Source organism: Epinephelus moara, chromosome 10 (genome assembly GCF_006386435.1).
Source record: "Epinephelus moara isolate mb chromosome 10, YSFRI_EMoa_1.0, whole genome shotgun sequence".
Taxonomy (NCBI): Eukaryota; Metazoa; Chordata; class Actinopteri; order Perciformes; family Serranidae; genus Epinephelus; species Epinephelus moara.
The window spans coordinates 4,177,273-4,194,541 of NC_065515.1; the positions used below are offsets into that span (position 1 = coordinate 4,177,273).

General features: G+C 39.4%; 2 protein-coding genes across 3 annotated transcripts; one reads left to right on the forward strand and one right to left on the reverse strand.

Annotated features, from left to right (window-relative positions):
- Window positions 1–1,926: 1,926 nt before the first annotated feature.
- On the reverse strand, window positions 1,927–8,253 carry ing5a (inhibitor of growth family, member 5a). The gene is made up of 8 exons (XM_050055279.1): window positions 8,079–8,253; window positions 4,917–4,988; window positions 4,595–4,761; window positions 4,378–4,489; window positions 4,207–4,306; window positions 2,874–3,009; window positions 2,695–2,756; window positions 1,927–2,364 (listed from the first exon to the last, which is right to left on the reverse strand). Exons 1-8 carry the CDS (start codon window positions 8,113–8,115, stop codon window positions 2,325–2,327), a joined length of 726 nt encoding a protein of 241 aa, XP_049911236.1. The 5' UTR covers window positions 8,116–8,253; the 3' UTR covers window positions 1,927–2,324.
- A 1,966-nt stretch (window positions 8,254–10,219) lies between these two features.
- Window positions 10,220–17,257, forward strand: plekhb2 (pleckstrin homology domain containing, family B (evectins) member 2). 2 transcript variants are annotated; one of them, XM_050054460.1, is made up of 8 exons: window positions 10,220–10,374; window positions 11,143–11,193; window positions 12,922–13,074; window positions 13,175–13,277; window positions 13,392–13,431; window positions 13,707–13,793; window positions 15,162–15,279; window positions 15,370–17,257. In XM_050054460.1, exons 2-8 carry the CDS (start codon window positions 11,157–11,159, stop codon window positions 15,504–15,506), a joined length of 675 nt encoding a protein of 224 aa, XP_049910417.1. In that variant the 5' UTR covers window positions 10,220–10,374; window positions 11,143–11,156; the 3' UTR covers window positions 15,507–17,257. The 2 variants fall into 2 exon arrangements, with proteins under 2 accessions (XP_049910417.1, XP_049910418.1); XM_050054461.1 differs by having other exon boundaries at window positions 15,165–15,279.
- The last annotated feature ends 12 nt before the right edge of the window (window positions 17,258–17,269 follow it).

Here is a 17,269-nt window from a genome sequence, read left to right on the forward strand (position 1 = left end):
TCATAAAAAAGTTGCTGAAAATATTAGTAAAACTAATCCCTGATGCAATATTCACATGAAATAATCTGCTCAAGAATTCATCCGTATCACTCCTTTTACAGACTTTGTGTTATTGTGGTCATCATTTGGATAATTGTTAAGTTTGTCAGTTGCTTGTGCTGTCACAGACATGCATTAAATATCATATGAAATAGCCTTGAAATGTCAGTAAGTCTGGGATCGTCACTTTATATAATGATAGAAAAGGAGTCCACAGGAAACCACTGTTCTAGTTTGTTCTACCTAATAAACGTATCATAAAGTTATAGGAGTTTTATGCTGAATCCAAATGTCCACCCTCTGGGCTTGCAGACTGAGCCCTCGCGGACTTCTGTTGTATGTGCTGTGACAAGTTCACCGTCATCACGTAAAGTCTGCCAGGGCAGAGACAGCAAGCAGCTGATAGACAGCACTCAAGACTGGTTTACTCAATGCCATGGAAACGGTCGAGTGACGATTACAATAATTGTTACTGCAGTCACATTCTGTCTTCTCATCTGTCTGCAGAGAGGATAAAATCTCATGTATGGGGTCGTTTTGTGAGTGAATAAATTAAATTTCTGTATAACGTATAGACTGCAGACATTCAAATAGACATGTTTGTAAATAAGGACCAAGCTACGACTAAATAAATCTGGTAGGTTTTTTTCCGGCCACTTTTCTAGCCTATATATTTAGCATCACACTGCCCAACCTCTAGGGTAGGCTGCAATAATACAGTGCATTTTGTTCCCCCCCCAAAAAACCCCTAATAAACTACATGATGTCTGTATTGCAATGAATTGTGTGCAGTTAAATCAGTGGTCTGCAGAAAGTCCGCTTTAGGTCCCTTGTGACTGGAGGAATAGTGAGTTTGGGCAGCCCTAAGCACTGCCAGACTTACCGGGAACACGCCCGTAAAGTCCGTGAGTCTGCAAGTGCGAGCATTTGGATTCAGCCTCAGATACAATTAGGAGTGGATAGTTGAGAACAACGCCCACAGCTACAGCAGCTGATCAGAACATTCCCAAACAATGACAGCAATAAAGACAATAGGTACCCCACGTCTTATTTACCACTCAGGATAAACCGTCACTTTAAACACAGATCACATTTCATTTCAAACCGCAATGAATGAAATAATGCATGAATTATAGTGAATATTTATTTGTTATAAAATACTGAATTTTACAAAATACAAAGACTTTGGCTCTTTTATTTGTGGCTTACACCTAAGTGAGTGACATTCACAGTTGAATATGAAAGAAGATGCTAAAATCCTATTAAATAAAATTTGAGTGTACACCAATAAGTAAGCAATACAACAAATATATCTTTGGAAAAAAACTGTGTCCACAAAATATTGTATCATATCATACAAAACATATATGTGTATATATATATTTATTTCCATATGGTTTGAAGTGATGCACTGTGGCAAAGTTTTAAACTTTATCATAAAACCAAGCCTGCAGGATCAAACCTCTTCAGGGGAAAATTTCTTTCAAAGTGCTTAAATACCTCATTCAGTTGATTAGAGACACTGACTGACTGACTGACCATTAGTACCACAATACATTCAAAAAGGTCGCAGGTTTCTTTGAAAATCAATAAACTGGTTTACATTGCTTCGCTTGTTTGGTTTAAGATCTTTTTTTTTTTTTTTACACTGGTATCAAATTGCAGTCGTTCATGCAGTGCTGACGTTTTCCCTCAGGAGGTAGGTAACTGAAAATCTGACACATAATTCCTTTCACCACCAAAATTTGGTCAGGACTAAAAAGGTGTTTAAAATCGTTAATTCTCAGCAGGCTGTTAATTTGTTTTAAAAAATAGTTCTTTATAAAATTGATATTTCAAGTATGCTAAAGCCACAATCCAGGATTTCTGAGTATGTTAGTAATGACAATATATACACACACACACACACACACACACTATACGACTCGACAGGAAGGACTCTATGATTGGTGGTAATTTGTGCAACGTTTAACTCCACTGCCCAGACTACTTTAGCTTGAGTGCACAGATAATATACATGTGAGTTGATTATTGTAAAGCTATTGGACAAAGACAGCCATCTTAGATCCAATGACACTGACATAACATAACTGAAGTAACTGTAATAGAGTGAGATAATGGTGCTACAAGCGTAGCTATACACTGAATCTGGATTAGGCCTTAAAAAAAGCTGTATGACCCACCATCTATGGAGAGTTATAGGGCTGAAATATATATATATTACACTATAAACTACACCAAAAATACATACATTATTAGCTGAGTATTTTTGAAAGTAAGGATTCTCATTTCTTCTTCTTGTCTTGGGTGCACCTCGGACAAAACCTGTGAGATTTGACAGGGGAGGGAAAAAGATTGAGGGCAAAGAGGACAATCATGACAAGTCTGCATTAGTAAGGCCCCCATCACACAGAAAGTGTTTTAGCAGCTGCTGGCGGCTTTTTGTAATTGTTTTAAATGAGAGTGAAGCTTTTTGCTCACGGTTTTCGTGACGTGATAAACCTTTTTTCCTTTCTCTAGTGGCATTCAATTAAAACAAAAAAAAAGGCAGTGCAGCGCGGCGTGTTTTGCAACGTGGAAAACGCTTTCTGTGTGATCGGGGTCTAATAATATTTTCATGAACAACTCTAGGTTAACATCCTTCAGAGTTCTTACCATTTTCCTTTGGGTTTTGAGGCGAGATCAACACAAGCAAAGTGGAACCACTCAATAGGACACTGAGGGATGAAAAACAACGTCAGTAATGAGAAACTCTTGCTGAAAAAGTCAAAGTGGTTCTGATGGTAAAGAAACAAATTTAATTTCAACAAGAAAGAAACTCTATAAAATCTTACATCTGGGTTATCGCATCCAATCATCTCTCCATATGACACCTGGTGGCACAGGCAGTACGTGGGCTCATTGGGATCGACTGGCATGTCCAAAACGTCTGATGGTTGCATGGGCAGGAGGGCGTCACTCAGGTCTGGGCTGGAGGTCCAACATCAAACACACAGCATGATTAGTTGGGGAGGGAGGGAAATAAATCGATGCTTAGATGCATCACGATGCAGACGTGGACGATTCCAAATGTCAATAATCGATTATGTAACTGTTTGTTCATCACATGATGTTGACGGAACAAAGGAGGCGGAACTCAACTGCAAAGTCAGTGTAGCACCCCGACAGTCTACAGCACGGACGAACTGAAGTTAACTTCACCAATTCATCTTCACAAACGACAGCGGTTGCAGCTTGTTTTAATTTAATGTCTAAACAATTACATTTGCGAGGCGAACATTGGGTATACATCAACGAGAGGAGCAGTGATCAGCATGTGAACCAGCTGACCAACACACGCTGCAGCATTAACCAAATGAAAATGCCTCTGTGGTGAAGAAAATAACTCTCTGCTCAGTCTGTTTTACCTTTAAAGACCCTGAGCCTGACCTGCCCAGTGTCTTGGCTTTCACCAGCACTAACAGAGCACTCGGCCTCCCCCTCATGTTATTCTGCTACACACAGGAGACTGTGAGGTGCTTTCAAATCCATTCAGTCATGAATCAATGCAGTTAACTTTTCAAAATAAAAAGCATGCAGACCATATATTATTGAACAGAAATGGAGTTGCAAACTGTTTAAGGGGAAATATTACAGTAGGCTATGCAAACACTGGACCCTATGCAGGTGTGTGTACATCCTATCTGTATGTATATCCCACAATGGACAAGCGTGAGCATCCACAGGAAGAATCAGTCCAACTGGCGCCCCCTGGTTTAAAAGTGAGGGTATGGAGGTTGAAGGGGAAAGGGACCTGGACAAGAGCCATGCTGTATGCAAGTAAAATAATCTGTTAATTTAATTATGGATCATAAAAAATGCAGTCTGCTATATTTTAAAAGAAAGAGAAAAAGAAGCCATGTGTTGAAATCAAACATTGTGATGCATCAATAATCGTTGTATTATCGAATTGTTACCCTCTGAATCATAATCGCATTGTGAGGCACCTGGAGATTTCCACCCCGAATGATTGGAAATAAACAAATTTAAATTGGAGGCAAATTAATGAGCCATTGGTGATCTGAGTTACCACTGGTTAGAGTAATACAGGATTTTCAGGTCTGATAAAAATGTGTATTGCAGACTCTGACAGGTAAACTCTCAGTCTGATTGTGCCACCAAACATACCTGTTTTTTAGCTTTTTCTTTTTGGGAGAATCTTCATCAGAACCTTTCCTTCCTCTTCCTCTGGATGTTCGCTTCTCTCTCAGTCCACGGGATTCACCCTCTGTGGAAAGTATTTACATTTATAAATGTGCATCAAACCGTTTTGGTCGCACAATAAAAGCCTCAACTTACTTTTCAGTGCTCTTCCATCTGTACTTTCGTATCCGCTCACTTCCAGTTTCTCCTTTAGCTCATTCTCAAACCGCGCCAGATCTGCATCCAGTCGGCGGATATGTTTGTCCACCTACAATAAAAAAAAAAAAATTACGTGATTACAATTTGACCATGTGTGCGGTATCACTTGCAAATCAGGAATATATGATAACCAGATTATATATTTTGGACTGACCATTTCATATGTCTGCATTGCAAGCTGGACTTTATCATCACTGAACTCTTTGCACTTGCTGTAGGCATTCTGGATCTTCTGCAGGTGTTCCACTCTCTGCTCTGAGGCCAGGTTCTTCACCTTCGCTATGTACTCTTCAGCCAGTTTGTCAATCTCACTTTTCTTTTCTGCACAACAATAGGATTGTAACAGTTGGAAAACCAGGCACAATTCTTGCTTATATACCTCTTCAGCTTTTACAGTTGGTTTTAAATGGTACAACACAAGAATGCAACACTTAAGAGGCCCTGCACACAACATTTAGATGAGATTAAGCCATCACCTTCAGTCCTGTTGTCCAGGTCCCGCATCAAAGTGAAGTTTCTCTGCAGCTCACATGGTAGGTTTTCAATACCTGGAGATGAAATTAATATAAGGATGAGGGAGACCAAGAGAGAGACACTCCATCCCTACCACTTCACTTATCTATCCACTTAATCAATGTAGCGTCACTCCAGGTCAAGTGTCGTAACTATAGCCCGATCGATAATGGATTTTAGAGTGTTAAACCTGCAAGAACCATTTCTCCAATAATAACATTAAAACAAATGCCTGTGTGACATAAACGGGTCACCCACACTATCAGGATCACCCAATGTCGCAGCTCGATGGGGCTTTAAAGAACCCATGTTGAAAAAAGTCAGATTTCCATGTCTTATTTAATTCATAACATAAAAAATACTGTGAAAAGATCAATATGCTAAATGTATTGAGAAACACAGACAGTCGATATTCAGAAGATGTGCCTTTGAATTAGGGATGGATCACGATTTTCAAATAGTCGTTTTATTTTTGAAAAATCGATTTTTTAATGCGACTATTACTATTCGCCGTCTTATTTCCCCCCTTTATTTGACATGCAATTCAGCTCCTAACCGCACGAGGGCAGTATAGGATTGCTACAGCAGTGTGAGATGGGCTACCAGCTAGTTTGATGCTCTTCTACAAACAGGAGAAACATAAAGAGACTTTGAAAAATTGTCGAATAGTTGCCACGATTTTCGAATAGTGTTTTTGCTTGTGCTGCCCATCCCTACTTTGAATGAGGCATCAGGACGTCTGTGAAACTGTGATGTCACAATTATACTATCCACTGCCGCTACAGTGCCGTTACTGTCATTCCCAGGCTGTAGTGATTATGCAGAGATGCTGAGATGATAATTACATTACTACTAGTATTATTATCAACAATCAGAATGACCCTTAAAAGGAATTAAAACAGAAGGGTTATGTAACAAACAATTTATTATCACATTATTTGAAACTCAAACCATTTTTAATGGAAGTATGTGTAAAAAAAATCTCCCATTGGAAAACAAAGTTGAGATTTTCTGTCCAGTCGCATTTTTTCCTAATATTGTAGATAAGCAAATGTGCACGGTACGATAACCATTAATTTTAATATCATCGTATACCGTGAAACTGGTAAACCGTTGCAACCCTAATCAGAGCAAACTGGGCTTTCTCAGGAGGTGGGCTTAAAGAGACAGGTGCGAAACTGGAGGATTTCAAACACAGGCTGACTGCATGTATACTAAAAAAATGTATTTTTATTTCACCTTCAAACATGTAAACATTTTCTAGTAGGGAACCCAAATGCAAGTATGCACCTAAAACTCTGCATAATATGTAGAGTTGTGCCGATACCGATGCCAGTATTGGGTATCGGCGAGTACAGCCTATGACCAATCCGATACCACGTAATGCCTCACATCATTACGCATACGCATGCTACAGGCAAACAAAACGGAAACGGAGCTGAGTTTAAAAAGCATTCTACTGTAGCCTTTAAAATGTCTTTTTTACCAAATTTTGTGGCTGCACTTTAACCTGTGTCTTGATCTGTGTCAACACTGGATAATAATAATTTAAAAAAAAAAAAAGTTTTATGGCATTCATTCTACTATTATGTATTTATTTCTTAATATTTTACATAGAGTTTTAGGAGTTGAGACATACAACAATTCATATCCCATCCATTTTTATTTTCGCACTGGTATCAGATCGCTACTCGGTATTGGCAGATACCTAAGGTTCAGGGATCGGAATTGGTATCGGGAAGGAAAAAGTGGTATCAGTACATCTCTAATAATATGGGACCTTTAAAAATGTGCAAACACATAATTAGCCTGTAACTGAATGCAAATTCACAGATTAATGCATTTTTAGGGCGACACAGGGCTATAAAAGGGGAGAATATTATATGATCAATTACAAACTATAACTCCAAACATGGGCTGGCACCCCAGTATATTGTTAAACTTCTCTACCCCTTCTCCAACTCCCGACCTCTTACCATCTCTCGATCCTCTGAACAATGACTTTTAACTGTCCCACGATCGAGACTGGTGGGTGACGGAGACCGTGCCTTTGCAGTAGCTGCTCCAAAGCTCTCAATCAAATGCTCTCCTTCCACTGACACTATTTTATTATATCATCCTTTTTACATATGCAATTGTTCTTACTGGTGTCATTCTTTTAATTTGTACAGCACATTGTTCAACTTGGTTGTTTTTAAATGTGCCATATAAATAAACTTGATTTGATTTATACACCATAAAATAAATTATTGTCCAGAAATTTAATTATTTGAAATGTAATAAAATGTACATTTCTGCCACTTACAAAACCAATTTCACATTTGCAAAATAAGTTCTTTGTTAAACCTTTAATACACATTTGTTTTAAGATCTGTCTTCCTGTTGATCCTATACCATCAGTCACCTCAACATTACAGTCAGTATATGCAGGATAACTCGATTTATATTGACATTGATGATAATGTTAATATAACATGATAAGTGTATAATATATCTAACAGTATATAGATTAATATTGACCTAAAGGAGAGACATGTGTGAGCTGGCTCCAGCCTACAGTGCTACCCACTGTCTGACAGCTCAGTAACGTTATGTTATATGGCTTCAAAAACCCCGCCCCGGCGCGTAATGCTTACGGGAAACGCGGTTATCAACAGGTTGTAAATGCATGGTGTCTGCCTTCCTACAACAAACACACATTTACACCAAAATGGACGCAGTTTTAAAGTCTCATAGCACTGAGTATAACTATCATTTTAAACAACCTTATAAAACCAGTGCTAATTTCTAGGTCACCTAGTAAGCTCCTGTGACAGAGCCCGACACTGACAGCTGACTACAAACTCTATTAAATATCTCACATGTGCCCAGGTGGAGCTCACACTGCCCCCAGATAGAGTTTAACACCATGCATGTGGAGTTTGCCTAACTTTATACCACCAACGATTATATCGCGATGCTAACCACTTAGCTAGCGAGCTAGCAGCTAGTTGCTAACGCGCTATGCTGCTGTCTGCCAGTCATCCGCCGAGCGAAAAAGTCTTCGATACAGTCAAACTAAACCTCAAACACACGTCACATGTTCAAAACGTTCATACCAGCACAGTGTGTCACCGAATACTCACTGTCAAGGTAATGTTCCAAGTATATTGCCGTCGCCATTTCAGGTTAGCTGTTTGGCTCCTGCGTTATTCTCGTTAGCTCTCAAACTGTTGGCCGGAGGGTTGTTGTGCTTCTTTTATACCCCAGCGTCCCCCGGCGGTCAGTGGCTCGGAGACACTTGGCTCTGGCGGGCGGTGATGAAGCGACGCGGACTCGCTACTGCAGTCACGCAGGATCAGTTTCTCTCCAACACACAGGCACGTGTGGAGGCTCAGAGAGGCTGTGGTGGGTTTACAGTTTGTTTGTTGTGTTTCCTTCCTGTCTGGCAGGCACGGTCCTCTACATTAACCCTGATCTGAAACACTACATTTTACGTTACAGTTACTACACTACTACACGTTATACTATGTCTCATATCCCATACTATAATGTATACTACACTCAGTGTTGGGGAGTAACTAGTGACGTTAAACTAGTAATGTGTAATTAAATTATAAGATAAATGGAATTGTAATTAGTTACAGTTAGGGACTGTTCTGTTGAGAGGGAAGGGAGGTGCAAACTGGGGACAGCACATCAAATATTTCTTAAGCACTGGGGAGGCACTTATTTTTTTATTTTGGCTTCAGGGGAGGGACATACAGCTTTTTTTTTTTTTTTTTTTAAATCTCCTTTACTGATAATCAGTCTATTAACTTTTTAAAATTACTATTTATAGATTCAAATATTCCACTGGACTCCTTGGCATATTTTTTATTTATTATTTATTGCTCATCTATTTATTTGTCAACATGTTACTGTATGTTGCAGTGTGTGTGCACAGCAGGCTGTTCAAACAAATTGCCCCTGCTGGGATTAATAACATTGTCTGAATCTTATGTTTATAATTGAAAAAAGAAAGAAAAACTGTAAAAACAGACTTTATTGTGGGACGTTCAAACTTCCCACGGCCCACATATGTGCAGCGAACACTTCCAACAGGTAACAGCAAAAACTAAGCTTGAGCAAAATATTGCTTTATTATCAACTGGCATTGCTAACAATGGCTAACCGGGCGTGAATTGGTAATGCTAATAACATCATGGTTTTCTGTCTTGTTGCACTGAAACATGATCAACTCAGGTGTGATGTCATTCCCAACCCCGGTCCTCTGAGGTAAATGTAATGCACCATAAGCATGACTGGTTATGCTGTTGGAGCACCAACGTACACTGTCATGTCTTTCCCCAAGACAGGCGAATCATTGTTCTGTAAAAGAAAAGGAAGAAAGAAAGATAGGGCAAGAGAGCAATCTGACTTCATTACAAAAATAAAAAATCTAAAGGTGTGTGAGAGACACGGTTCGAGAGAGGATGGGTGGGGGCCCCACAGAGACTGCTTATGCACAGGGCCCAGAATCTGCTGCTGCTGCACCCGTGCGCACTCCTGTCACTTTATGAAAACCACTATGACTTCACCATATCATTTTGTTTCCAAATACTCCTGTATTTTTATTTTATTCTTATATTCTATAGTTTATGTAGGCTACTTCTTATTATTTGTTTCTGTTACTTTCTATACTTGTATGCTTGTAACACTGCAACAGAATTTCTCCACTGGGGATCATCAAGGGTTTATTTTATTTTAATTTTTTTATTTTATATTATTGCATTGTATTGTATTGAATTGGTCTGTGATGTGTTTAATTTCATTGTTTTGTATTGTTTTCTTTTCTTTGACTTTTTAATTTTATTTTATTGAATTGTATTGTGATGTGTTTTATTTTTATTTCATTTTATTGTGTTGCGTTTATTGCATTTTATTGTATTCTTTTCTTTGACTTTTTTTAATTTCATTTTGTTTATTTTATGTTGTTTTATTGTATTGTGTTTAATTTTAATTTAATTTAATTTTATGGTTTTCTTTTGTTTTCTTTGACTTTGTAATTTAATTTAATTTAATTTAATGGTACAAACCATGTTGCACTCATCTGTTTACACGCATGAACCCGCCCCGCTCAGGACACACACAAACGAGCGCGCCGCCCCTCGCTGAGTTTGCTCGCACTTTCCAACGCTGTCAGCTGATGGGTGACGTCACGCGAAACAAACACCTCCTTCTCCGAAGACGCTCAACGTACGCGAGGATGCTGCGTGGGCGGGGCTAAGAGCAACTATCGAAGATCAAATAACGGCCGCAGACACGCTGTGTCCACTCGGTTTGCTGGTCAAGCTTTTTGACTCCGAAGTGGGCATCTTCGTTTTTTTGTACATCTCACTTCCGTGTTTGCTGTCTTCTCACGAAATACTTCATCTTCTCATAAAACATACAAATAAACAAGTAAGTAACCAAAATACACAATTTTTATATGTCTGTATCTAATTAATGTGCCGTTATCACTGGTTATAAGGACCAGTGTTGGTATTTTAACTAACGTTGAACACTGAACTCGCTGCTGCCATGTATAAACAAACGTTAGTTAACGCTAGCTAACTTCGACTGCGTTTGACACCAGTGAGGAAACATTAGCTAAACTTGTTTGCTACATGTGATTACTGATATTGTGCCTCACGTTACATTACCAGTATTAAACATAATCTCTCCGGTCTAACTTGTGTTAATAAGAAATGAGGATGACCTATTCACAAGTGGCCTGTTGTTACTTGAAGCCATTATGTTACCGTTAGGTTAGGTTAGGTTAGCTAGCTAAGGTGCGACGACACCAAAACAGCTGGATGAATAATTGAGTGCTTAAACGAACCTTAACAGACCTGACAGTGACAGTTATCTAACGTTAGCGTCTACTAATGCTGTCACCAATAACCATATGGTGTCAAATGTTTCTATTCATGTCCTCATGTGAAGTTGTAAAGTCAGAACTGGTGATAATAATAAGCTCATGTGGTGGCTTTATATCTGAAACTGTGAATAAATAAAGTTCTGCTATAAAGCCTTATTCTTAGCTTATCTATGTAGTTATGAAAATATAAGCTAATTGTGTACTTATGCTAACAGTGCTAACAGTCACGAGGTTTGTTTTGGCAACGTCACACCCAGTCATCAGCCCTCAGTGTGTGCACTGACTGACATGTTGTCATACTGTTTCAGGTGTTAACTCTAAGATGGCTATGGTGAAGAGTGGCTGGCTTCATCGACAGAGTGAGTATTCAGAAATAGCATCAACAGCTTATTAAGAGTGGGATGTAAGTACATTTACCCAGTTACTGTACGTAAGAATAACTTCAAGGTACTTGTACTTTACTTGAGTATTTCTATTGAATGCAGCTTTATACTTCTACTCCACTACATCTCAGAGGAGAATACTGTACTTTCTACTTCATTACATTTGTTGGACAGCTGTAGTTAATTTACAGATCACAGTTTTCCATACCCCTTCTGTATCTCCAGATGTATTGATTTTGAATGTTTGTGATAAACTGAATCTCTGCGTTCCAATACCCACACTGCCATACTTTATAGTATACCAGAAAAAGATTTAGTATGTCCCAATACACACTATGTGAAATGCAGCATGCCAAAAGTACCAGGATGTTCTAGTACATCTGGTTGTATTTTGCAGTATGCCGTCCTCTGCACAGAAGACGGCTTGACATCTCATTGACCGCTGTCAGAAGTCGCAATGACGGATGACACTCAAGCCATCCCTCAAACATTAGCAAATATTACAAACAGGACATAACTATAAAAATAACAATGACAGAACTCCACTGTCGCAAATAAAATATGTTCGAATCTACAATCTGTGCAGTTATAACTTAAAAGTTAAACATATATTGCAAAGTAACAACAGCACAGCTCTCTGGGTTGATTTCCATCTCTGGCGAACTTGGTGAGTGGCGTTTGTTTTATCTCCAAGGTAACGGGTATAAAAGCAAGAAGGTCAAAGTTCAGGGTGTAATGTGAGAAAGTAGTATGTCCTGATTGTGTGCATACTGCATGCAACAGTACGTACATTTTAGGGGCAGCTGCAGCACCTACTCAAAGTAAAAAGAAAAAGTATGCATTGAGAGTGTGTTAAGAAAATTCTCCTACTTCTTAAAGGTCCAGTGTGTTGGATTCAGGAGCATCTATTACAGAAATATATGGAATATATTAGTTTTCATTAGTTTATAATCACATACAACTAAGAATCGTTGTGTTTTCGTTACCTAACAATGAGCCATTTATACAGTTTATATCTAGATTTAAACATCTGTCGTTTTACAACTTGTTAATGTATACTGTGATTTGTTTTGTGCTTCTATTGTTTTCTATTTGCTGTAGTCAGGGCGTCCTTGTAAAATAGAGTTTGCTCTCAATGGCCTTCCTTGTCTCCCTGTCCCATATTGTTCTACAGTAACCCAGAAAGGACACACCAAACACTGGCTCTAGATATGGCCATTTGCTTTTTTTGCATTGGCCACTATTTTTCTCCTGCACAGTTTACATTGTGAAAGTGCAAACATATGATGATCTTATAGAATATGATGCATTGCTGTGAATTAAACGACCCAGCCGTATGTAATAGAGTAAAAATTGGCATGGCCTTAAACATCTACGGCAGTAAAATGCAACATACACATTAATGTAGCCGTGATATTATAGTGACGTAGTTACTGAACAAAGAGTACTTTTACTTTTTGTACTTTTAAGTACATTTTGCTGATTATACTTACATAGTTTTACTGAAGTAAGGTTTTGAATGCAGGACTCACAGGCTACTGGTGGTGGAGTACTATCACGGTGTGATATTACTACTTTTAGTTAATACTTCTTCCCCCACTGCTCATTAAATGCTGTTTAAAGATGCTGGTACTGTTGGTGTGATATATAGTATAAACACAATAAGTTTGGATTGAACTTGACTGTGTCATATTTTCATTAAAGGTACCATACTGCGTCGGTGGAAGAGGAACTGGTTTGACTTGTGGGCTGACGGACGACTCGTGTTCTACAATGATCAACAGCGGCGTGACATGGAGGATGACATCCACATGAGGGTCGACTGCATTAACATCCGCAGCTCTGCTGCCTGTCAAGGTGCTTGTTATCTGCCGCATGAGGATATCATTGGCTGAACGAAACTTTTGTTCATAATTTTAACCGTGTCACCTCTCTGTTCTGCTGTATTGCCTCTCAGATCTGAACCCACCGGAGGGGAAGATGCGCGATGCCTTGCTCCAGATAGTGTGCAGAGACGGACGGGTCATCAGCCTGTGTGCGGACAGTGCAGACGATGCTCTGTAAGACAACACATACATACTGAGGCGTTATATCAATTTGATGAATTATTTTGGCCTGATTGAATGTTGTAGTTTAAGGTATTTAGATTATTTCACTTTCACCTTGTGTTGCAGGGCGTGGACCATGGCACTTCAGGATGCCAGAATTAATGCGGTGAGTTTCTGCCACATCTTGAATCACATGACTTGTTTACCAAAATAATAACAGGAACAGCTGTAAAAAGTGCAGGGGACGGAGGGCACAGATATAGGAAGTGTGGGGGACATGCCCCACGCATACCCCGCGTCCGCTACGCCCATGCACTCCAGTGTCTTTAAGTGGGTTTTTCAGGATTCTCCTCTGTTTGTCCGAACATGACGTAGCTCAGTTATGTTCGTGTTCGTTCCCAGCCTTCAGGTGAGGTGGCTTCATTTGTGTTTTTTTCTCAGATGGTCACTGCACCTCAGATCGGCTTTGCACAGGACGTGATGGCATCTGCTCCCCCACCCTACTCAGAATATGCTCCTCCACCTCAGGTAAAGATGTTTCACACAGATGTTTTATGTACCTGTGCATTGCAGGCTAAAGCATGGTTTCCTTTACCCAATAAAGTGGTTGCATTTTCAATTTTGTAAATCTCTGAATAGTATTGTTATGAATGTTTGACAGGAAAAAGTCTTTGTAATTACAAGTCACTATGTGCATCTACAACAGCTGACAGGCAATATTAAAGGCATTAAAAACTTTTGGTTAGGTTATGCACAATATGATTTACTGTATTTAGAATTTGCACTCTGCATCACCTTTGCTTTATATGTTGTGCAACACAATTAGGTTTGGTTTGGGCTGCTCCAGAAGCTTTCTTTATATCATTCTATAGCTTCCTTGTAGTGTTGCTTATTTATTCAAATCTGGAAATTCAAATTTTGGTCGAAATTGGTATATTTTAGTGTCAGAATGCTATTTTCCCAAGCCTGTCTAAAAACGTTCTCCCACGTGATCTGCCATAGGTGTCTGCATGATTACATTGCTACATATAAATCGTATAAACTGTTGCTTAGGTTTCAAAAATCACACAACAACACAAAGCAACTGAACTTAAGAAATTATGTTTCTGTCAGTGGAGTCTGGTGACTTTGAGGGGGCAATAAAACAGCTCCAGTCCCCTCTCAGATCAGGTTTTCTGCTGACAGGGTAAAGCCGTAAAAATAATGTAAATATAGCATACACTTTAACTGATATTAATATTTTAAGGTGGCTAAATTACATGTTGCTGCTGCCCCCGTCCACAGCCACCAGACTGTTTTGACAGACTCAGTAATTTGACCTCGCAGGACACAAGGACTTGCTGGGCCTCTGATGCCTCTGATCGGTTTATTTTGTTTGTGTTATTGTGTGACTTTCGGATCCGAACTAACGTCTGTGCTGCGCCATCTGCAGTAAAAAAGCAGTGTTAGATTATATTGAATCTCAAGGTGTCTTCACTCGGCACCATCTTCTCCCTCCAAGCTCAAACCTTCCCAGCTAACACTTTCCTCCTTCTCTCGTCTAACACTGTCAGTGAACGGCATGTGGGGTTGAGGGAGGGCATTAGGGCTGTAACCTATGTCACTGCTTTTCACTAACGGCTGAGTGGGAGTTTCCATTTGTAGAACACAGACATGAGCACAGATGGGCCCACCCTTTGGGGAAAACCAAGCTAACAACAACAAAAAGACTGCTGCCTAACAACAGACAAAGTTAAAGCCTACCACCATCTACTGGTGGAATCATGGAAGTGTTTAAAAGCTCCACCAAGCAGCGTTTATGACATTTAACACTGAATCAAACAATGTGAATGGCTTGCTGGCATCCCCAAAAGGATCAGTAGAGTTGTCATGGTGTTTCTGTCTGACATTATTCAGCAGGTTTACGCCCCAGGCCCGTACGGAGAATATGTTGCACCTCCACCACATGCCACACAGATTGTATACTCTGCTGATGGGCAGCCCTACGCTGTAGCGTATCCTTACCAGTACCAAGGTAAATATTAAGCATTTCTCAGAGTACATGGAGGAGGAAACCATCATACCAAACTTGACTGAGATGTCATGTTGCTTCTGATCTCTCTAGGTGCGTACCCCGCTCCTGGAGTGAACCACGTTGTGATCCGAGAACGCCAGCGTGAAGACGGAGGAGACGTGGCTTTGGGCATGCTCGCCGGAGCAGCGACTGGTTTGGCCCTCGGCTCTCTCTTCTCAGTCTTCTAGTGTCAGGATTAACGTACAACTATTAGCACAGCGTCCCCTCATATTAGCAGCATTTGGCTTCTTCTCTGTGCCGTCACAGGAGTCGGAGTGAAATGTGTCTGTTGGGCTACTACCATCTATGAAGCATGATTGTGATGGGCAGTGATTTCCTCCCTATGTGTTCTATATATACAGAGTAAATACTGTTAGCACTTTCTCATATGCCCTGTGTGGCAGCTTCCCAACCCTCTTTGTGTTGTCTGAATATGAATGTTCTTAACCAAAAAACACAACTATTACTCACTTTTTAAGAGTTATTTAAACAACAGGAAAAACACTACTCATATGTACTGTACATTTCAGGTCCTTGTTGTTTTTCAAGTTATTTCTGTTTCATGGAGCACATTTGTCCTTTATATTTATCTAAGTATCTTAATAGCCATAAATGTGTGTGTGTGTGTGTGTGTGTGTGTGTGTGTGTGTGTGTGTGTGTGTGTGTTTGTTTGTTTTTTTTTTACAGGTTTTGAGTTTGCCTCTGTACCTTTTACTTTACTTTAACATGTATAACTTGTCTGTTATGGTCGTGAATATGCAGTGTTTCCTTCAGCTCTTCAGGTTATTTGTGGTGGAGGCAGGCTGAGACAAGACACACATAAAGCAATAATCACTTACACTGTAGCGTTTTGAGGTACCTGTTTGAAATCTGGTCGTGATGGATGCCTGATGTCGTCACCACAATTAAGTCTATGTGTGAGGAAACACTGGCGTTACAACAATGTGCTTGGAAGTGAAAAGGGACGTCACTCCTAATGCTGCATTCACGTGAAATCAAGGAGACGGCAGACGGCAAACTGGAGATCATTTTAGTGGACGAGAGCTGGGTGGTAATATTTGGTGAGATGGAAGATGGCATCGCCGCTCAGAGTTAAAATATTTTAACGTTTGCCGTCCTCCACGATGAAATTTAGAGCCGGATGTTACGTAGCTTCCTTAAAACACAGATGATCTGGACATTTCTAGAAAAAATACATAAAATAATTAACCTGAAATTATTTTATTTAATATAAATAATTCTTTGTAGGCAGTATGGCATCGCCATTGCAACATACCATTCTGTCGGGCTGTTTTCCCCGTGTGTTGCCTGCCTGCTGTCTACCGTCTGCCTGATTCCCTGTGAACGCAGCATAACTCATATTTGCATGCATTATTTATGGTCTTTTTTCATTGGCAGCTGTTGTATCATACGTTTTATTTCATTTAAAATGTGTTCGAATTTTCATTTCAGCAGGCTCAGTGCAGCAGTTTGCTCAAACACCAGTCAGGTTGATCAGTCTTTTGAGTTTCAGTTACATTTCAGTCGGCCTGGACTTTTATTTATCACTCCAAATGACTTAGATATTTAAAATTTTCTCCATTATTCACGTGACTTATGACAGCATTTACTCACTTTGAAATATCAACTTCTGCTTAGTAGAAAACAATTTGGTCTGCTCTTCAAAAACTCTGCATATCTTTATTAATGACACTAACACACGAGATGTTTAAGACTTCTAGTTCCACATCGTTTCATTTCAGCATCAGCTTGTGCAAGCAGCGTAACATCGATGTTATTTTTCTACAGGTCTTAAATTGTTTAAAGATGTGAAATTAACCTGTTATATTTCTCCTATCAAATGTACTAATTAAATTATGATCTATCCTGCATTTAGAGTACAAATATGACAGTTAACTAAGAGATGTATTTTAACAATTAAATATATTCACAAAGTTAATTAACGAGGACT